Source organism: Pseudorasbora parva, chromosome 13 (genome assembly GCF_024679245.1).
Source record: "Pseudorasbora parva isolate DD20220531a chromosome 13, ASM2467924v1, whole genome shotgun sequence".
In the NCBI taxonomy this organism is placed as follows: Eukaryota; Metazoa; Chordata; class Actinopteri; order Cypriniformes; family Gobionidae; genus Pseudorasbora; species Pseudorasbora parva.
In genome coordinates this window covers 29,165,941-29,189,114 of record NC_090184.1, presented here as the reverse complement: position 1 = coordinate 29,189,114, position 23,174 = coordinate 29,165,941, and the positions used below count along the sequence as shown (strand labels likewise).

Sequence of the window (23,174 nt, the reverse complement as noted above, 5' to 3'; positions counted from 1 at the left end):
TGCTTTTGGCTGCTTATGTAGTATGTTTTCATTCTGTTTCATTGCGCAAGCACACATTTTAAAAATGTACTCAGACAAATAATTAATATATGACAGTGCGGACCGTGAACGCGCAGAAGTCAAGTCGCGCGTGTCCGGAGATGCGCGCATGCGCAGGGCCACCCAAGCCGCCAACTAAGGGGCCAACATGGAGAGAAAAGGTAATCTCTTCCTTGACTTTCTCTGAATAATATTTGCCTCATTTGGAGCGATAACATTTATGCATGAGGCAAAGCGAGTAATTTACATTCTGACGCAAATTAGTAGGGCAATATTAAAGCATAAATGCGGATTTTGCCTGTTATTTGGGCGCATGGGTTGGTGTCTTTAGCGTTAGCATTTAGCCACTCAGTCTGCAGCTGAAGTGAGCTAAATTTATTTTTATCACGCCTTAGAGTCATGTTTTATTGTCGGATTGTATCGCCTTCATTTAAGCGATTTTACTTTTCTTTTGTTTTAGATAGTCGTTAAGCGTATGAGTACGCGCGTGCACGTATCAGCTGGATGAGAGTTGAAAGCCGTTTTTTGCTGTCGTGGAAACTTCAGGAATTTATTTTCTTCAGCCTTCAGTTTTTCCATCCTTGTTCCTGTCTTTATTAAAACGAATAAATACATTCACGCTATTAAACATCCACGTCAGCGACTACTTAAAGTTCAGTTCCTGTCACAATGTAAACACTCAGCTGTGTATTGTTTATGTGCATTACATAAGATTACATAAGATCAACATCACCGGTCTGTGTGTCTCCTGTATTATTGTCAGGCTATGTTTGGCTGTCATTAAGCTAACTTGAGTTTAAGAGATTATTTAAATATATACAGTTCTTCATATATATAAATTATATTTCATTGTCATCTAATGTTTCACTTATTTGTCACACCAGTTCTGGCACTTCAGGCGAGGAAGAAAAGGGCCAAAGCCAAGAAGTCGACCAAGAAGTGAGTTTTGGGCTTTTCCCCCCTGATATTATTTTCTTTCTTTATTTAGGTAAATTAAAATGGTTATTCTGGGAATATTAGACTAGACCAGACCAGTGTGTGCACTTAGAAGGACTGGCTGTATGTACACTGGGGTCATGCATAAGGAAACTTTTTATGACATTAAGAAATTAGAAACCATAAAATAGACCACAATTCTTTATTATGTACTAGAAGTTGCATAGTGTGCTCTTAAACCACTTTTTTGATGCATGGTTACATAAAACACTGTAGTACAGAATTAGTCATCCTGAGTTTGCAGACTTTCCTCTGATTGTTCAATCTTAGTGTTTGGACCGTGTTCAACTGACAATAATGCTTAACACTTTGACAGAATTAAGTCATCTTTTTGGCATGTGCAATATTAAGTTGCGCTTTCTTTCACTTTAGTTTTTGTGATGATGCAAGACACAGGTGCTTTTCTTGCATGGGTTAAACCAAACATGGATCCATGCAGTCAGTGAAATGCATCCTAACATTGGCATTACTTAATATTCTATCAACATTGTAAAGTGCATATTCAGTAGAAAACAAAAACTGGCTGTGTTTTTGGGTTTAGATTCAGACTGATCTTGTACATTTCATGAAGTTTAAAAAAAGATTGTTTTTAATATAATGTTTTATGTTTTAAAACAGCAACAACTTAATTAGGATGTAACCATTTTAGTTATAATTAACTTCTATTTCACCAAAAAGAAACTCTACAGAATAGGATGTAGTTGCATTTTTCTGGTCATGCAAATATAGGTATTTTTAGGCAGTAAAATGTAGCTTGTAATGTATCAGAAATATAAATCTCATTGTCTGAATATTTATACCATGCAAAGCCATCAGCATCAAAGTGTCTATGATGTAAGAGGACGGTCCTATATAGACTGTACAGTAGTGCATATCCATTGACCTAAATGAAATGTACTATCATCCCTCAGGCCAGCACATCCTCCACGCGGGGCATCACAACAGCAGCCCCCTACGGAGACCCAGATACAAGCTGAGCCTGATGAAGAAATCCTAGGCTCTGATGATGAGGAGCAAGAAGATCCCAATGACTATTGCAAAGGTGCGAGACACGGATTTACACATCTTTTTTGACAGCAGAAGTGACAGTTTTATTATTATAGATGAGACTTGCTGAAATGACAGCTCCGTCTCAGAAAGCTAAAAAGACAAGCGGCACTTCCTTGTTTAGTTTTTTTTCTTCTGGTGTATTTGTTGGCTGAACTATTTCTTCCTCGAAGTGCAACGCATAACTGCTGTAAACTGCCAAATAAATCTACTGTAAATACAGGAATGTTATTATCCCTGCATATCTGTGTTTATACCCCTATGGCTGGATGTTTCTGATATCTATATGATTTTTGTTGTTGTTGTAATTAATTCAAAACAGAAGTGGTTATTTTTCCACTTTATCATTTTATAATTATTTTGCTTGATTAATTCTTTACTTATTTTATAACATCAGCACTCTGGTCAAGTTCTAGATTTTGGTCCAAGCGTGCTGTAATTGGATTACTCAAAATCAATCCCTAACAAAATGATGATCAAACTGCTCTGAGGCTGCATTCAAACTGCTAGCAACTTTGTTGCTGAACATCGCCTTAGGGCATTCCCTCTAGACTAGTTGTCTAGTAATATTCATAAATTAAATTCACAGATGCTGTTCTGTGTTGTTGACAATTAATCAGTTTTCTTTTTAGCTAAAATCTGCATTTTAAGACTAAATATAAATGGAATATTTAACATATAAATCGTATCCATTATAAATCTTGTGAAGAAAGTGCATGTAAACGCGCTCACTTATTTCCTGAAAGTTAAAGCAAGAGTTTTTGGCATCTGTCTCTGCATTAATGGTGAGATGAATCTACCTTAAATGGTATAGCCTATATCAACTATCTTAATTTACTGGCTTAATATATTTTCTTGTTAATCATATATTCATGAAAGAAAAATTAGAAGAATCAATATTTCTTGTTAAACAAGATTTTTTAAGTCTGATTTGTGCTGTGTTTGCACATGAACAGTGTAAAGATAATGTTAGTGATATTATTATTATTATTATTATTATGCTATTAATAATTTGTAATTGTATAGTTTATAGTGTTATTAGTGTGATTAAATGTTTTGAAACTTGCTGTGGAAACAAAACAAAATGCAGATGAACAACAATGCTGTTTTATCTTGGCTTAAACAACTTTATAAGAAAGACTCTCTTTTAACAAGTACTCTGAACATTTGTGAATAGGTCATCTTGCAATTAAATCACGCCACCCCTCCTCATACATCTGTGTCACAAGTGTGGTTATGTGATCTTGTGATGTTATGTAGTTAGGAAAGCAAATAAATTGTAGGCCCTAATATTAATTTGATAATTATACTAGCCTAATAATAATGATAATTTAATGCGTTAATGGGAAAATGAGCCAATTGTTGTCTGGATATTGTCAAAGGCATCAGCGATACACAATACTATCGTCTGGACACGCCTACATCCTGTAGCCAATGTTCACTGCTCATGTTGTGGGAAATCGACAGCTCTCCAATAAAACACATGGGATCATGCCGTTTTGCTGTGTGTTGCTGTCAGTGTGAATGCAGCTTAAAGGACTATCAATGAGCTTTTCTGAATACCAGCTGAATGATTACTTTTCTTTTTCTTTGGTTAGGAGGCTATCACCATGTGAAAATAGGGGACCTATTCAATGGTAAATACCATGTGATCCGGAAGCTCGGATGGGGACATTTCTCCACTGTGTGGCTGGCCTGGGATATCCAGTAAGAGCTTTTTCATTTTAAAGACATAAGACACATTCTAATGTGCTGAAATTGCGTATGCATGATACTTTTTTCTTTTCCTCCTTCTCAGAGGAAAGCGGTTTGTTGCAATGAAGGTGGTAAAGAGTGCAGAGCATTACACTGAAACAGCTTTGGATGAAATAAAGCTACTCAGATCTGTAAATATCCCGATAAACCACTGAAATGCTTTAAATGATCTTTTAAGAAAATAGAAAAAGAAGAAATAAGGAAAATTGTTTTTGCTTTTATGTTTATATATATATATATATATTTATATATTGTTTTAGGTCAGAAATACAGACCCTGATGATCCAAACAGAGAGATGGTTGTGCAGCTACTGGATGACTTCAAGATCTCAGGGGTCAATGGGACTCGTATCCTTGAATATAAAGAATGTTGAGTGTGTGTAAGAGAGAGAGAGAATTGGGTCAAGAAGTCTTCAAGCAGGTGTCTCTTGCTATTTTAAGATACCCCAAATTCTTTTACAAAGGCACTTGTGAATGTTGACTTTAAAATTGTTAGCAATTACACTGAGAAGCTGTTCTGAGATCCTCTCATTTCAGTTAGAACTTCCACATTTTCCATATTTCTACCAACAAGGTTCTGTTTCAAAAAGGTTGGACCTTCACTTGACTTTTCAGATGTCTGCATGGTGTTTGAAGTTCTAGGTCACCACTTGCTTAAATGGATTATCAAGTCCAACTATCAAGGCTTACCTCTGCCTTGTGTCAAAAGCATCATTCGACAGGTAACACAGCACACCATCTCACGATCGGATCATTGTTCACATAATTACGGTCTGACTAATTAGCTGCTGTACTGGATTTAGTAGATCAGTTACAGATGAGGTTTGAAATGAACTTTTTCACTCACCTGTGCCACACCACGCACACCGGTTGCGTCATTCTTTACTCACGTTGAAGTTCAAGGCGGCAGTACAAAACGGTGTATCTAATCACAATACAGACAAAAGTTCACTTAAGAATGAATAAAGTGGCATCAATGAGCTTGAATTAAGGTTTTTGAAAAAACAGTGCAAGGGTAGAAAAAGTGTGATATATAGAAAAAAAATTCTCTGTAGGAAGCATATTTATTCAAACCACAGGTCTGTTTGTGAAAAGCTTCTAGGGTAAAGTCAGTACTGTATATACCCGAATATAATCCTTCGGATGAGATGTTAAACCAAGGTCCCGACTCTCTGTGGTCGTTAAAAATCCCAGGATTTCCTTCGATAAAAGAGTAGGGGTGTAAACCGGGCAATACTGGCCAAATTTGCCCATTGGCCCCTGTCCATCATAGCCTCCTAATAATCCCCATATAATGATTGGTCTCCTCTCTACCAATTAGCTGGTGTGTGGTGGGCGTTCTGGCGCAATATGGCTGCCGTCACATCATCCAGGTGGATGCTGCACAATGTAAAGCCCTTTGGGTGTTTAGAAAAGTGCTATATAAATGTAATTAATTATTATTATAAGACGACCCTGAATATAAGACGACCCCCTCCCCCCCCATTTTCCAGACTTATTTTGGGGGGAAAAGGGATTTTTGTGGTAAAAATTCAACAGAAAGTAATTTAATTTGAAAATTGTACTGATAATTAATTTGAAAAAACATTTTAACACGATTCATTACATGGCTCAACATTAGCACACATGTTCTTGTGCTTGCCCTTTTGGATAAGTAAATCGGTCATTCACTTGTCCGAGTAACCTCCCCCCCCATCTTTTATTATATTCTTATATTTGATCTATACACTGAATTAAAATAAGACTATAGGGCTGTTACCAATCAAATTAAATTTACACTGAAAAATGACAACTGCATAAAATAATTTTGAGATTTGTATTTTTGGATAAATTAGACATTTTTGACAGTATGTTTAACCATGAAACTAAACCACCAGTAGGTGGCAGCAGATGAGTCTTAATGGGTGAGTCATGGAGTCATTCATTCAAACGGCTGATTCGTTCAAGAACGAGGCAGTCGTTTACGAACAGGTTATTGAATCTTTAATTCAACCAATTCATTCAAACACTGAATCATTCAGGAATGCACACTGGTGCTGTGAGACGTGTTATGGTTCTGCTGTTTGGAACTTTGTTGCTTAGAATTTTTATTTAGAACTATTTCACTGCTGAATAGAACAAAATATTACATCTAAAATGTAAGTCACTTAAAGGAAGTGTAAAGGAAGAAAAAGCGTCATTCGAGGATAACAAAAACGGCAGCTCTCATGGACACTTATTTAATTATTCAGCCTTTTTGAACAAGAAGAAACTGATGCGCAAACGGCAATCTAAGTGGCTGGCCCTCACCTATTACGTTTTGATTTCAGCAAATCAGTTCGAGCGAACGCTGACAATGTGATTTATATATTTCTAAAACCAACAGCTCATCAATCCTTAGTGAGGTTTATATTGTTATTAGTAGTAGAATTTGTTGAATTATTATCTTATCAGTATTATGTCTAGTTTAGTGTTGTTTAACAGAAATGCCGAAAAATCAACCATGTCTTAAGCTCCACCGTCTGGGCGTAAGTTATCTTATCTTAACTGGTCCTAAGTTAAGTTCAAATTACAAATATGCATTCATACGTTTTCATTTGCACATGATTACCAAGGTTAAGTTCAAATGACTAAAGTTCTATCATTAAATCATTGTTTGCAAATTTTTGGTAATCTGAAGACATGTTTGGGATAATTACTTTAGCTGTTTGCACTGTTTCTGCCACTTTTTGCACCAGGAGAGTATGAATGAATACAGAGTCTGTGTTTACATTTCAAACTTGTCATTAATTTGAATTATTATTGTTTGTATTGTGTGAAGTTTTCAGCACAGTTGCACTATTTAAACATTACCTGCACTTGTACAGAAGAAAAGCATCTGCACTTTTTCATTTTCTGAAAAGGCTGGTGTGGATTTTTAACTTTTTTGATTAAATTAACTTTTTTTTAAATGTATTATAGGGCCTATTTGATGATGGGTACATTTTGCTTTAGATCATTGTTCTCATGTGATGAAAACATAGTGAATGGCACTACATTTATATATTAAAATATATTATATTAAAATATTATAATACATTTTTTAGTTCATATCACCCATCCCTACTTTTTACACGTTGTTTTGCTAATGCTTGAGGCTCCTTTTAGGGGAAGGGTTTGGAAAGCAATGCCATGCAAAGTAATAGAACATAATTTATTATTCTTAACCTGCCTAATTAGCTAGTGTGTTTATGCATTACCTGCCACAGTGGATTTTCACCTTCATTTGCTGGGTTGACGGATGTTAATTTCAAACTCTGGTTACAGATGAGTTATTATTATTTATGCAGCTTTATGGTTTTAATGTAAATGTTTTTTCTGCATCATGTCTTTTTTTGGATGACGTAAAGGGTAATGTACAGTACTCTTCAAAAGTTTGTGGTCATTAAGATTTTTTTTTGTGAAGAAATTAATACTTTTATTCAGCAAGGATGCATTAAATTGATCGGAGTGGCATCAAAAACATTTATAATATTATGAAAAATTCCAACTTCTAATAAATGCTGTTCTTTTGAACTTGCTTTTCATCAAAAAACCTGAAAATATGTATCAAAGTTTCACAAAAATATTAAGCAACAAGGTTGTTTTAAAAAATTGATAATGATAAATGTTTCAGGAAAAACAAACTAGCGTATTACAATGATTTCTGAAGGATCATGTGACAGAAGTAATGATAATAATTTTATAATATATTGAACACCACTGTTCATTTTAAATAGTAATAACGTTTGTGTTATTGTTTTTACTGTATTTTCAAATAAATAAATACAGCCTTGATGAGCATAAGCTTTAAAAACAACTTTAAAAAGTCTTACAACCCCAATTTTTTTAATTGTAGTGTTTCTCAAAAAAAATCAGAAGCAACCAGCATCATTGGTTGTAGAGAGCAGTGAATAACCAAAAATAACACATTTTAATATGTGTATTTATTCAGTGCTAGATTAAAATTGTGTTGTGTTGTGTTGTGTTGCTCAGGTATGTTTAGAAATGATAATATTATGGTTGTTTGAAAGAGTCTGTATTTTTTATTTTATTTTAAATCTCAGGTTCTTCAAGGTCTGGATTACCTTCACACCAAGTGTCAAATCATCCACACAGACATTAAACCAGAGAACATTCTCATGAGTGTGGATGAGCTATATATCAGGCGGTTAGCTGCAGAGGCCACTGAGTGGCAGAAAGCAGGCGCTCCTCCTCCATCTGGGTCAGCAGGTAACACACACACACACACACACACACACACACACACACACACACACATGTAGTGTTTCCATGTTTTATGGGAACTTTCCATAGGCGTAATGGATTTCATACTGTACAAACCGTATTTTCTATCCCCCTACACTGCCCTTGCCCCTGCCCCTAAACCTACCCATCACAGAAAATATTCTGCAATTTTACTCTCTTAAAAAAACTCCTTCTGTTTGATTTATAAGATGTTTTCCTCATCCTCACCTAAAATTTTCCCCACAAGGATTTCGGATATTGCCATCTTTGTGGGGACCAGTGGTGGAGGAAAAGTACAAATAACCAGAGCCATATTTACTTAAGTAAAAGTAGAAGTACTACAACGACAACCCTACTTAAGTCAAAGTAAAAACGTACTTGATTTTAAATGTACTTTTAGTATTAAAAGTAAAAGTACTTTATTCTCTAAATGTCTATATTCTAATAATTAACAAGAAGAAAACAGTATGGGCTGTGGTGTTTTAATTAAGTTAGTTTTGGGTTAATGTAGGCTAATTGTGTGTATCATCTGTTGCCCAGTTTACATTCTGACTCACAATATCAGGGTGATATGCAGAGTTAAATATCAATATACAGAAGCAACATTTTCATCAGCTTTGATGTATTTAAATCTTCATATTTATGAGGATTAATCTTAAATATAGGATATGTTTCAGCTCTCAAAAAAACGTATCCTGTATGATTTATAAGCCTTTTGAAAAGTGGGGACCGCTGGCTGGTTCCCACAATGTAGGTAATCTCAGGTTTTACTGGTCCCCACAATGTAATATAAACAAGGGCACACACACACAGACACACACACGGAAGCACACTTATTACACAGCTACAGTCCATTTCAAATGGTTGTGTAAATTTTTCCCTGCTTGGTTTTAGGTATTACTCTCTTTAACACATCTTAAAATGATGATTGGTTTGCTTTATAAGCTGTCAGTGTTACAATGTCTTGTGTTGGATCTTTGTATTCCAGTGAGCACTGCCCCAGCACCTAAACAGGTATGGTATCCTTCTTTTGCATTTTCACGCTATACATTTAATTTCAAAGTAAGTTTATAATATGTCCCAAAGAGAAACCTATTCAGTTATTCTCCCTGATTTGCAAAGGCACAAAAAATATTGAGCTGTTGTTCCCAGTGTTCTGTGCTATTTACAACTTAATGTTTTGCCACCGTGACAATAAAGACATTTATAATGTTACAAAAGATGTATATATTTCAAATACATGTTGTTCTTTTGAAAATTCTATTAATCAAAAAGCCTGAAAAAATGTATTACATTTTCCACAAAAAAATATTAAACAACTCAACTATTTGCAACATTGGTGATCAAATATGTTTCTTTAGCACCAAATCATCGTTTTAGACTTGCTTTTTCTCATATGGATCATATGACTCTGGAGCCTTGAGCATTCAGCTTTGCCATCACAGGATTAACTCCCCCTGTATCTATTGCTTAATATTAAAGCAGTTTATACTGCGTGTTTTAAAAATATAATACATATTTAAAACTGAGACTAATTTAGTTCCTCTCACTCCACAACAAATCCTTTTAAATTTAATTGTATTCAGAACAGAATAAAGAAAGTATATAAATTTTAAGCCAAAACGAATTAATTTAAAGACAAAACTGAAACAGAAACTGGCATTGGGCTCACGACGTAGACTACCGCTCTTATTCGTCACAAATCCAAATGTTTTCATTTTTGCGATATACTACTACCAGTGATGGTTGTAAACTACTTGCATTTGCTTTTTAGCATTAACATGATTACCTTTTCCTTAGGCACCGAAAATGTCAAAAAACAAGAAAAAGAAGCTAAAGAAGAAGCAGAAGCGTCAAGCGGAGCTCCTTGAGAAGTGCATTATGGACTTGGAGGAGATGGAGATTGGGCCTGAATGCAGAGAGGAGGATGGAGAGGAGGATGACCCAGAATCTCCCAAATCCCCCTCCTATGCCCCCCTCAGACAGGCATCACTGCAGGACATTGTTACTGAGAACACAATAAGTCAGTTTCTTTTTGAATGAATAGTTTTGTTATAGTACCTAATATTAACAATAATAAATGAATAGTTATATATAGTTATAATAATAACTATAATAGTTATAATAGCCTTTTTTAGTGACTTCTCAACCGTCTTGTAAATATCTCAACTAGCACATCTCAATTATGTTTCTATTTCTCTGCATCTCTCATAATAGTGGAGACTAGAGAAAGACTTACATCAGATGCGTCACTTGAGCTCAATTGTAACGGCTGCATGCACTCCAGTCAAACACAACCTGAGGAGGACGATCAAGGAGACCAGCAGCATGGCCAACTGCTACAGGAGGACCACCATAATGCAAACACAGGCCCAGAGGACACAGTTCAAAGCATGTATGAGTACTGTAATGGGGCAGAGTCCCCGGAACTTGACCAGGCCAGCTACAGTAATGGCACCTCAGGCCGAGAGCTGCTGGAAGACGGAGAGTTTCCACCCGGGGAACAAGATCAGCAAAAGACTAGAACCAGAGCCAGGGAACAGAACAAGGATAAGTTAAAGAATGGTCAGTGGCTTTTCTATAGATCTTCTTGTATGTTAGTGAGGATTTTCAGAGTTCTTAGATAGTTCACTCAGAATATGAAAATTGTCATTATTTACTTGCCCTCATGCTGTTCCAAACCCTCAATGCTATTATTGTCAGCCATTATTGAGTCACAATGACACAAATGGCTGTTTTTTTTGATTGGCTCTTTCTTCCCTTCCAGATAAGTTGTCGGCTGGAAGCCTATTGGTCAATCCACTGGATCCACTCAACGCTGACCAGATCAAGGTCAAGATTGCTGACCTTGGCAATGCCTGTTGGGTGGTAAGGCTCTTAATAATTATATTAAATAATTTATGTGTAAAAAAAAAAAAAAAGCACAATCTGCAGTTTATGTACAATATATAAATATAAAATCTCAAATTATGAAATGTACGCTATCATTTGGTATTAGTACAGGGATGTTTTTAAAGTCTTTTGTATTTTATTCAGTAAAGGTTGAGTAAATTGATGATACATGTCAGTAAAAGGGCTGCACGATAAATCGCAATAAAATTTTAATCACGATAAGCCAAATCGCGATAAGCATGTTTTCATGTAAAATGCTATATATCGGGCAGCCCTAGTCAGTAAAGATATTTATGATTTATGTATTAAGCAGCACAATTGTTTTCAACGTTGATAATAATAAGATATGTCTTGTGCATCAAATCATATTAGAATGATTTCTGAAGGATCATGTGACATCGAAGACTGGAGTAATGGGAGTAATGATGCAGAAAATTCAGCTTTAAAGGTGCCCTAGAATGAAAAATTGCATTAACCTTGCCATAGTGAAATAATAAGAGTTCAGTACAAGGACATCACGTACTGTGAGTCTCAAACACCATTGCCTCCCACTTCATATGTAAATCTTGTTAATCAAAAACACAACAGGAAAAAAAGTGCTTCTCAACATAAACCCAAATATGACGCAAGCGTTGGGGATCATTTATATGCACACCCCCAACATTTGCATCTGTCCAAACGTGCATTGTCAGGCGGAACTGACGCCGCCGAATGGACACATGTCATGTTCCATGCTGTGCGCAGGGCCGGCGTTTGCTATAGGCGAGCTAGGCGGTTGCCTAGGGCGACAATTGTGTTAGGGGCGCGAGCGCGCTCTAGTGCCGGCCATTACTTCCCATTAAGCATCGAATCGGAACAAGCGAAATACAACATAATGTTCATTAAACATGATCATCATAGGGCGCCCCCTCAGCCACACGTTTAATTACTTATCAACCTGATTATTAGATTGAATTGATGGTGATTATTGATTATTAGTTCAGGCGTTAGGTCAGGCAAGTGCTCATCTTGCGTGTTCATCAAAAATGAGGCGCCTAAACCCGCGGATGCACAGGGACGGAAAAAGAGAAAAAAAGAAAGGAAGAAAATCGAAAGGAAGCCCAGTATAGAGGTTAGTCTTCTTATCTCAGCCAATAAGTTGTCAAACAAAATAAAATTACTTTGTATCAATCTTATCAACTTTATTTTATAAATATTATTAATATTGTCACTAAGCTATCACTTGCTAGTTTTCTACATAATTACTATACGTATTGCAAACATAACTTCACTGACAATAATCTACAATAACCTAAATGGATGTCATTTAAATATCAAAAGTCCAGTTCGTTATGAATATGGATAACGTATGCATGTTATTTATGAAAAGTACAAACACTCTCTACGTGGGCGTCGGAAGTAAATAAATACGGCCTCTCGTTTTTTTTTTTTTTTTTTTTTTACTGGAGCAGCCTAACGATAGATGGCATATTATTTACATTAAACACAAATATGCTGTGTTCACCAACTTCTTTACAGTGGCTGTAGTGTAGTGGTAAGACGCATGGCATCAAGATTTGATGCAGATCGATCAGAGGTTCGAGTCCGCCTTTTGCCACACTCGCTCTATTCCCTTTTCCCATCACATATCAGATCGGAAAGGCATTTATTTTCAATAAAAAGTGAAAATAAAGCGTCAGACGTGTTTAATAATAAGTGCTTCTCGGTTAGGGGTAGGCCTAGGAAAACAGACGTGCTGAATTAGAGACGATAAAAGTGAGTGGGGTGGGGAGGGGTGGGGGGCTCAAAACTCCATCTCGCCTAGGGCAACCAAAAAGCTAGAGCCGGCCCTGGCTGTGCGGGAGACTTTTCTACCCTTCCCACAGATAAAAAATGTCAAAAGTCATGGTTGATGTTTATTATAATCGGATACCACAATTATTTAATTCACGATCGTTCGTTTTTTTGGCCCATTACAAGCAAGCTTCGCTCAGAGTCTTAAACTGAAGAAAGTGGCAATTACAACTGTATTCCTGCAAGCAGTAAGTAGCGTAAGTAATATCATAGTAGTAAGTCATTTTATCCACTTATTGATTGTTTAAAAAATTTCTGATTAAATTGAAAGTTTCTTAGAGAGACAGCATTGTCTAGATAATGCAAGATGCTCGTACAGTAACAATAGGACACACTAAGTACCATACAAAACTAAATAAGTTAGTGTGTCTAATGACAAAAGTTAATATTATTTTGTATTACAAAATACAACCGTATGTACGTTGCTTACAGATTGTTCACTCGATCCTTCTAGCAAATGTCACCTTTTCCACCATATAAGTTAAAACGATAGTCATTTGACAAGGCTATTCATTTTGTAAAAATATATATTTATATTTTTGAGAACTTGATGTTTTTGCATGCTTGTATTAAGAGTACATCACAGTCACTGCGTAGCCTGCATTGTGACTAGCGTTATATTAACATGCAATATCGTTGACGAAAAAAGACGAGTCATCACTGGTTTTGGTTTGGGAAAGAAGATCGTTCGTGCGGTTGCCAAATTTCATTTAAATCCCCCAAACAGAGCTTTTCTGTGAAAAGAACATGTATGCTATCCGGTGTTTTATCTAAACATGTCCAATCTGGCAACCATATGCACGCGAGCTCTCTCTCGTGCGCGGATGATCTGAAAACACCAATAAACAAGTAAGCTGCATTTTATCAATCTCCATTTGAGATGTTCTGCTTAAAGTGTCATTCAGTCGGTCTGTGTTCTGTCAGGACGGTAAGGACACACAAGCTGCTTTACTGAACTTGTGTGAGCTGCTGAAATAAGCCAATCAGTGCAGAGCTCAACATTAATATTTATGACCCTTCCAAAAAAGGCAAAAACAGAGCATTACATCCAAGGGACAATTTATAGGGTTGTAAATGGACCTGTAAACTGTATCTGGACAAATTTTGCCCTTAAATAAGCCACATACCCTTATTATGTGGCTTATTTAATAATGATATTGTTTCAAATCATTCTAGGGCACCTTTAATGATGTTAAAATGGAAAAGATCTATTTTAAATTGTAGGAATATTCACAATATTAAAGTTTTTACTGTATTTTTTTAATCAAATAAATGCAGCCTTGGTGAATACAAGAGACTTCTTTCGAAGACCTCTTACCAGCCCCAGCATTCTAGACTGGCATGCATAATGCAGGCTATTTAGTCATTTTCGCAGATCCGTGTGAATAGGTATTGTTTTTAGTGCATCGGTGTCATGTAAACATACCCTAGATGACTCTGGATTTTATCTCAAGACCAAACCACAGGGATAGCCACTAAATAGCCAGTGCGATTGTCCGAAGGTGCCCTAGAATGATTTGAAACAATATGTTAAATTGTTCTCTGATATCTAAATAGAGGCTATGTGGCTTATTTAAGGTCAAAAATGGTCCAGATATGGTTTGGATCCATTTACAACCCTAGAAATTGTCCCTAGGATGTTATGCTCTGTTTTTGCCTTATTTGGAAGGGTCATGAAAATGAATGCAGAGTACTGCTCTGATTGTCTCTTTCACTGCACAGCTAACACATCTATACCATCCATCATGGCATTGATTTGACAATGATAGCTTCTTAACTTTGAATCACAAACTGAACTGGGTAGCGCGTAAATATGTTGTTTGTACAGTAACGTTACAGTTTGACAGTAGAGTATTGATTTCAGCTGTCGATTTATTTAGCCAAACAAAGTAATGTACAAGCCACTTAAAATGGTCAGTGTCATGTTTATTACTCACCCACTGCAAAATAATCATACTTCAGTTCTCAAAAATGTGTATTTATTTAACAAATTGACTAGAAGACATTTCAACTTAGATGGTGAAAAAGGTGACGTTAGCTACAATGATCGACTGAGCGATCTGTAAGAAACTAAACAGTAGTAGTAAATGTAGTTAGCTTCTGAGTTATGTGTTAATGATGAAATTAAGGCTAATTTAGATTTCAATCCGTCAAAAGGGATCGACATACGTATCTACTGTTGTATTTTATGACAACATTGGTAGGAAATAATATTAACCTTTGTCATTTGACAAACTGTTATTTGTGCTACTTGGAGTTTCCAATTGTTACTTTACTAGTGTGTTGCGTTGGATTTTGACAAAACAGGGATATTATCGTTAATTTTGTCTTACTAAGACACTTTCAATTTAATCAGAAATGGGTTCGGCAGTCAAGAAGTGGATAAAATCACTGCTTACCGCTTGCAGGATTATGGTTGGAATCGGCCCTTTCTTCAGTTTTAGACGCTGAGCGAATCCTGCTTGATATTGTCCAGTTTAGAAAAACTGTCTGTGGTGAAATGGGATGAGCAAACAAACGATTTTGAATTAAAATGTTGTGGTATCCGATTATAATAAACATCAACCATGATTATTGACATTTTTTATCTGTGCGAAGGGTATGAAAAGTCCTCATGTCCCCTGCACAGCCTGGAACATGACATTTATTTCCATGATCTGCCGTTTTCGCTATCCTCAAGTGACACTTGTTTATGTGCAGAACGCCGATGATTCGGCTGTGCAGTCCCGTCTGACAATGAACATTGGCTGGCATGCAAATGTTTTGGGGTGTACATATTAATGATTCCAACAATTGCGTCACAGGTGGAGTTATGTTGATAATCGCTTGTTTTTTCACTGTGTTTTTCACAAACAAGATTTACATATGAAGGAGGAGGCAATGGTGTTTGAGACTCACAGTATGTGATGTCCTTGTACTGAACTCTTGTTATTTAACTATGGCAAGGTTAATTCAATTTTTCATTCTAGGGCACCTTAAACATTATTAATGTGATAAGATAGAAAAAATGCTGTATAATTTCTAATTTTATTTTATTACTGTTGTGCCAGGTCAGAAATCAACAAGGGATTGTGCCAAAAATGCCACTAAAATGAATACAAATGCCCACAAAATTCAAGATATAATTGCCAAAAAAAACTAAAAACTTTTCTATCCTTCAGCACAAGCACTTTACTGAAGACATTCAGACCCGACAGTACCGCTCCCTGGAGGTCCTGCTAGGATCCGGGTACAGCACACCAGCTGACGTCTGGAGCACGGCCTGCATGGTGAGAAACCGCACATGGTATTCCATCAGTTTGTTCAATAATAATCATTGGTTTTACATACATCCACAGATATCCTGGTGAGCAATGGTCAATTAATTTAACAACAATTGAGATTTGAATGTTGTTTTGTTTTTCTCTCTCTTCAGGCATTTGAATTGGCCACTGGTGATTATTTGTTTGAGCCTCACTCTGGTGAAGATTACTCCAGAGATGAAGGTAATCCACTTCTTCTTTATTTTCATGATTTGATGTGTGAAATATTATCAAAAAATATTAACTAAATTAAATGCAACTAAATTAAACTAAATAACTTGAGAAAAGTTGCACAGTAATAATTGATCTGGATTAAATACATGTACATGCCTGCAATAAGAGAGATGCCTAATGATTTCAGTTTTAATATGACTGGCAAATGTACTGAAAGTCATATCAGTTTCTCACAATACCTAATAATTAATTTTCTGCTGTTTTCTTCTTTACTGAAATGAATTGACATTACAGTGCTTTAAGAGCTGTAATCCTGTGGTTATTTCCCTTCTAACAATCAGAGCCTGCTTTTAAAAATGCATGAAAACGACCTCCTCTTTATCTTCACTTCTTCCTCCTCCACCTTTCACCCACTTCTTCTGTCTCTTTTATTGACCCATGTTTCTTTGCTCCTCCTGATCTTCTATTCTTAGCTGATACTGTTACTAAACTAAGACAAAAATATGCATTTTTTGCATGCCATAGAAATGGTTTGAGTGGTAATAATTTGTGCACTTAACCTAATTTATTACCATTATCAGTCAAGCTTAGTTAGCCGTTTCTAGGGCATTCTGTCATCCGTCATCTAATTGTGTTTGCACTAAACACACCTTGGCAGTTATGTTAGTCATGATCAGAATTTGCATGTATTGTGCCCCAATATGTTCTGATTCAAGTATAATACATCTAAGTAACAAGATAATTTACTACTTTTATTCTGATCAAAGTTTCAGGCTGAGTCTTTAACAAGTGAGTTTTTAACTATACTTGGCACGTTAAGGGCTGCAGCATTTGGTTGTTAATTGTGTATTGGGGTTTACTTACTGTATTTGTATTATCTGCAAGGTATTTAGCAGAACCTAGTCATACAAGAAGTCAAACTGGAGAGAGCCAGATACCAGAAAAAATGCTGTGTGATCTTAACTTCTTGCTCTTGCAGTAGACCGCGTTGCACTCGAATCAGTCATGAAATTTTCCTAAATATCAAGTGTGCAGAATTAATCACACTTTGAACTTCTTCCTAACCCTAACCGCCTCTCTATTTCTGATTGGCTTAGAGAACATAGTCTAATGTTTTTTTTTAGTTACCGTTTAATCTCTTCCTCATTCTAGTTCTCTTTATGTACACTACAGGAGAGACACTTAATCATACTTCAGTGGTATAGCTGAATAAATCCAATTTTATTTTGAATTATGATTTTATGGGAACAAGATAATTAAGATAAAGTGACTAATGTTTATTTTGACTATTCCATTTCCCAATGTCAGCACCCTTTGCCCTTTATTATTTTTAAATTCACATTAACATTTTATTTTCATTTGAATTGTTTAAAGTTCAGTCCACAAAGGAGGTCTACTGTTAAAAATACAAATTTAACAACAACAAAAAGTAATAAACACATGATGTTTGGAAAGTGAATATCGAGCAGACCTATTCTGTGGCTATAACTGTGATTGTTTGTCTCTTCACAGTTATGGCCATATTTCTGTTTTATTTCATGGATTTGACCACTATTTTCTTTTATGATTTTCTTTTAGATGACTAGTCCCGCATATTTTATATATATATTTGTCCAATTACCAATATATAGATTGTCTAACACATTTTTTTCCTTCTTAAACTGTACATACATATTTCCCCTATTTTTTACATTTAGATGACCCTGATGATAATTTATCAATGAACAATTATCTAATGCTCACCTAAAGTTAATCTTTAAAAACAATAATAATACTTAAACGTAAACTTAAGCTAATATACTCATAGTATACAATTTGAATAATAACCATTAATATATATCTATTTATCTTAACATGTAAATAGTTATTGGCTTATCTGTATTGATTGGAATTTTAATATTTAAAATTTCCTTTTATGAACAGTCTTTATTCAGTGGTCATTATGCAAAATAATTTGATGCTAAAATGTCATAATTTAAACTTAGCAGACATTTATATGCTAATTGGAGACTCTGATGTTAGACACGCTGTTTAGCTTGTAATCTGTCATTCTGAGCCACTGTCATTTGCCTCGAGTTTGTCCTTTTCTTTTTTGGAAACTGTCCATGTTCTTGTTGCTTGTCCCCATTCCATGTTCATGTTCTCTCTCTGTTTTCCCTCTCTCTCTCTCTCAGACCACCTTGCTCTGATTATTGAGCTTTTGGGTTATATCCCCCGTCACTATGCTCTGAGCGGGAAATTTTCACAGGATTATTTCAGCCGGAAAGGTACGCCTGTCAGTCAGGTAGAGCCCTGCTGTGAGAGAGAGGTTTGAAGGGAAGAGAGGAGATTAAAGCAGCTCCCTTGACAGCACAGCTTTGTCACATCAAGTTATGTTTTTACAAGTAAAAAAACGTTACTTTTTCAAATGTTCTCAAGGAGGCAGCTCTTAGAAGTTGGCCCTCAGCACAGTAGATGACTTGTTGTAGCTTCAAAGCCACAGAAGTGTGGCATGACTTTGCTTGAAGCTCTACCAGAGGCAGCCGAAGCTTAAAAACAAAAGTCCAATTCTTCTCACAATCTTTAATCTGAAAATGATTCGCTGTGTGACCACTCTGCTGTCAGGACATAGCTGTGTCTCCTTGCCTTCCCTCTTGTCTCGCTTCTCTCAGGATGGGTGAATGACTGTATTAACACTGTCTGATCAAGTTGTCCATTGTTTGGTCCTCCCCTCCACCTCACCACCCCCTCCCTGCTCGACACACTCTGTGTGTGATGGTAGACCACATTGCTTTGATCATTGAACTGCTGGGGGCTGTCCCACGCAAACTTGTACTGACCGGAAAATATTCCAAGGAGTTTTTCGGCAAAAAAGGTAACACGGTTATTATGAATAACTTTTATATCTAGTAATGTTGGTTTCACTTCAGATTATCAAACTGCATTGCAAACTAAAATGAATGGGTTTGGGGTCTGTACAAAATGTAAAGCATTACAGCATTTGATAATCACATCCAAAATAAATTTGTTTACATAATGTGTGTACTGTGTATAATTATGATGTGTATATATAAAGATACATATATAAATAGACATGCATGTGTATATATTTAATATATTTTTTATATTTGTATATAAATAAGACTTTGTATAATTATATATTTTATAATTATGTGTATTTATATATAATTAATAATTATACACAGTACACACACATATAATATGTAAACACAAACTTTTTATTTAAACTTTTTACTTTTGCTTAGCACTATACGTATACAATACATATCCATTTTTAACAAATGCTTGGTTATGCTCGCCAAGGCTGCATTTATTTGATTGAATACATGCAGTTTGGTTGCATGGAATGGAAAGCCTGGACTGTTAATTGTGTACTTTCTGTAGGTGACCTGAAGCACATCACTAAGCTGAAGCCGTGGGGTTTGCTGGACGTTCTGATGGATAAATACGAGTGGCCTCGTGAGGAGGCCGAAACCTTCGCTGATTTCCTGCTTCCTATGCTGGAGCTCCTGCCAGAGAAAAGAGCCACTGCTGCCGACTGTCTGCGACACCCTTGGCTTGCCCTCTAGTGGCCACTTGACGTCACTGCACATACTTCAGGCAATCTCCCTAAACTCAAGAGACTGCAACAGATCACTTTCCAGTTTATAGAGCATATCGGCATATTTTTTTTTCTTTGGTTAATCTAAAAATTTATTTTGCTTAGTTCGAGTCCAGAGGAATAGTAAACCTGTCTGTTCTTTTTTCTCTAGCCGTTTTCTTCTCGAATTTTCAGAGGAGAGAGGTTTTGTGTGAGGGTCACACCTGCTGTGATCTTTCTACCTCCCCTCTTATTTTGGAAAATGATGAACTGTAAACCTGGGAAATGCCTGTTTGGGTACCTCGGGTATTTTCAGAAGTCGTAAAATATTAGGATGGGGGTCTGTTTTTTTGCTGTACTAACCTGAGATGCAGTCCAGTCCTCTGACAGTTCGGGACTGCAGTGTGATGCACAAGAGATCATTTCGTTACTTGTAGTGAAAAAAAAAAGTTTGTATCCGGAAAGGGAATTGTTTGGTTTACCTTTTTGACTGTAGAGTATAAATTAAGATGTCCTGTTCTGCGTCGACTCTCCACACCTCTGTGTTTCTCTCTCAGCTGTACAAGTGTCTTTTGTGTGTGTTTATTAATTCAGTAGGTTTTGATCTTGTCTGTCTCAGATTAGATTTTTAAAAGCTGAAGTCTTCTCACTCCTGATCAGTTCATTTTGTATACAAGAAGCTTCCACACAACGTGAGTAACTGTCAAGGGCCACCATAAAAAAAAAAAAAAAAAGAAATTTGTGGAAAAGAAAAAGAAAAGAAGAAACATTTATTGTCTGAGTGTGTGTTGTACGTATGTGTTTATGTGTGCGCGCATGTGCATGCGTGTGTGTCTGTATATATGTGTACCAAAGAGTTTGCCTTGATCTGTATATTACAGCCATGTACAGTTTTTAAAAGAAAATCCTACTATTGCATCTAAGCTAAGATTATTTAGCTGGATAGAAGTGTTTTAATAAAGCATTTGGAAGATGGGTGCACCTGTTTGTCAGTGTTCCTGTTCTCAAAAAAATTGAAATTCTATAAAATGGAGGTGAATTAGAAATGCTATATAAAGCAGGCTACTTGTCAATGTAATTCTCACCTACTTTTTGATGGATATTTATTGTACTAAATAATAAAAAGGAAAAGGAAAAGTGCTGGAAAACAAATGCTCATGCTTGTTTTGATTTTGTTTTTAGAACATTTATATAAACCAGGAATTTTCAATCTGTGATGCTGGGATTTCTGCTGATGGTCAATTTTACTTGATAACATTTTTATTATGCTTTCTAAATACTGGGAACAAATTAAATCAATTTTTTTATTTGTTGTGATCATATTTACAACTATAATTATAATGTGTAGTTTACAGGTAGCCTACACTTTGTAACTTTTGCCGATCTAGCGTTTAATAAACACAACTGCATGGGTCTTGTGGAAGAACATTGTAGCTGGAAAAAACTTCCTTGGGTGTTACAGAAAACAGGTTATGTGACATACCCTGATATGTTTAAGAGTAAGTTGGCGAATAACCTTAAATTTCGGTTCCAAAAACGGAGGTAACTTTCAGGGTATGTAAGTAACCATGCCGACTCACTCTTTGAACACAACCTGCTACAGAGCAGATTTTGTTCCAGGGTTAGTTTGCTTAAAAGGTATTTAGATGTGTTTTATATAATTAATGTAGTTATTAATATAACCAAATTTGTTTCTGTTATATAATATACAATATCATATATTCATTCTAAAGAATTCTAATAAAAATAATAAATAAAAACTAAGTTTAAATGTTAATACAATTCAAATATATTTATTTTATTGTCATCTCACGCATGGGTCTGCATTTAATTAATTAGCATCAAACAAATAATATAATCCTTATTCTCAATGAATATAGATTACTTATTAAACGAAGACATTGAAAAAAAAGATTGCATTACCACCAAATAGGTGGCGATGTGCACTAAGTAGGTAACTCGCAAATTAAACAAATGAAGAAGAAGTAGAATGGCGCGCTTTTCTTAGTGTTTCCCGTTTCCATGGTGAATCATTGATTCGTCGTTCTGGCTCCTTTGAGAATGCCTTGTATGCAGGTGAGGTGAGTTAACGGGAACATACTCTGAGTTGTCTGAACTTATTTCGGGACTCGTTTTTTGCAACCAGCATACCTCGAGTAAGCAAGGTTTGGCTTAATCAACCGAGAGTTCAGGGTGTGACAGTAAATTAACCTTGCTTTCTAGAATAAGTTACCCCCCTGAGGCCTGTTGCATGAAGCTAGCTGAACAAACTGAGTTTCAGAGTAATTTAGATTAAGAGTTGACAAATCCAGATAAATCCAACCTAGTTTAGATCAAGTTCAACTGCTCAAAGCTTGGGAAAAAAAAATTCTCTGTCAACTCAGGTTTAATCCATACATAGTTAATTAACTCTGAAGCACGTGCACCTGAAAATGTGACATGTGCGGCAAACAGCCAATCACAGCGTCCGTTTGATTCACTTCTCTTCTGAAGATTGAGAGATTGTTTTGAAAATGATCCTGAAATTAAATGTGTTTACAAAGCAGGAATAAACACTGCTGCTGTAGCGACAGTTTGAGAAGATAGCTGAAAGAATATCTCACTATATCAATGCATGACGGGAATCAAAGAAATATGTATAATAATTATAGAGCTCAAATGAATACACGTTGTTTAAAAGAATTATGAGTGCATTTAGGCCTATTATATTTACTATTTGGCTACTTGTCAATCAATATAGTATTTATATGAACATATATTAATTAAACGTGATTATAATTCATATAATATAAATATAATAAATAATTAGCACCAAAAGGTTTTAGAGAATTTAAAGAATTAGCACCACAATTTTATTTCTAAAGTTTTTTCATTATGAACTGCTTTAATTTGGAACGAGAGATACAGGGGGTGTGGCTTTATTGTGTCTTTACTTGTAGCTGATTGGTCCAGTTTGGGTTTGTGATCTCTAATCTAGAATAAAACCTGCTCCAGAGCTAAATTACCATGGCAATGAACACAGCTAAAAACCAATCCACCTTCTTGAGCCCGAAAAACCAGTTTGCTCAAACTAATCTCGAACTTACCTGGGTAACTGAAACCAGCTTTGTGCAACACGCCACTGGACTTCTACAGGTTTAAAATCCAAATATAAACATGCATACCTGATTCAGCATAAGACACAAGCACGGTTTGGAATATAGATTCGTTATGTACATTTTTGCCATATAGATTAAAAATAATATCTTATAAACCTAACGCAATATTGTCAAACTATATCGCTTACAATCTTTAGTTTACTTATTTGGTGT

At 35.7% G+C, this 23,174-nt stretch overlaps 1 protein-coding gene across 3 annotated transcripts; it reads left to right on the top strand.

Moving 5' to 3' along the window:
* Positions 1-103: 103 nt before the first annotated feature.
* On the top strand, positions 104-21,028 carry srpk1a (SRSF protein kinase 1a). Of its 3 annotated transcripts, XM_067413807.1 has the most exons (17): positions 104-200; positions 924-978; positions 1,947-2,077; positions 3,681-3,789; positions 3,881-3,968; positions 4,098-4,185; positions 4,453-4,559; positions 7,902-8,067; positions 9,071-9,096; positions 9,883-10,105; positions 10,300-10,647; positions 10,850-10,950; positions 15,969-16,076; positions 16,223-16,292; positions 18,458-18,550; positions 19,045-19,137; positions 19,668-21,028. In XM_067413807.1, the coding sequence occupies exons 1-17, from the start codon at positions 188-190 to the stop codon at positions 19,850-19,852; spliced, it is 2,004 nt and encodes a 667-aa protein (XP_067269908.1). In that variant the 5' UTR covers positions 104-187; the 3' UTR covers positions 19,853-21,028. The 3 variants fall into 3 exon arrangements, with proteins under 3 accessions (XP_067269908.1, XP_067269910.1, XP_067269909.1); XM_067413809.1 differs by lacking the exon at positions 19,045-19,137; XM_067413808.1 differs by lacking the exon at positions 18,458-18,550 and having other exon boundaries at positions 19,668-21,027.
* Positions 21,029-23,174: the final 2,146 nt, after the last annotated feature.

Coding starts and splice junctions, on each gene's coding strand:
- srpk1a (XM_067413807.1), top strand. Junction 2,078..3,680: donor TCCCAATGACTATTGCAAAG/GTGCGAGACACG, acceptor TTCTTTGGTTAG/GAGGCTATCACCATGTGAAA. Junction 16,077..16,222: donor TCTGGAGCACGGCCTGCATG/GTGAGAAACCGC, acceptor CTCTCTCTTCAG/GCATTTGAATTGGCCACTGG.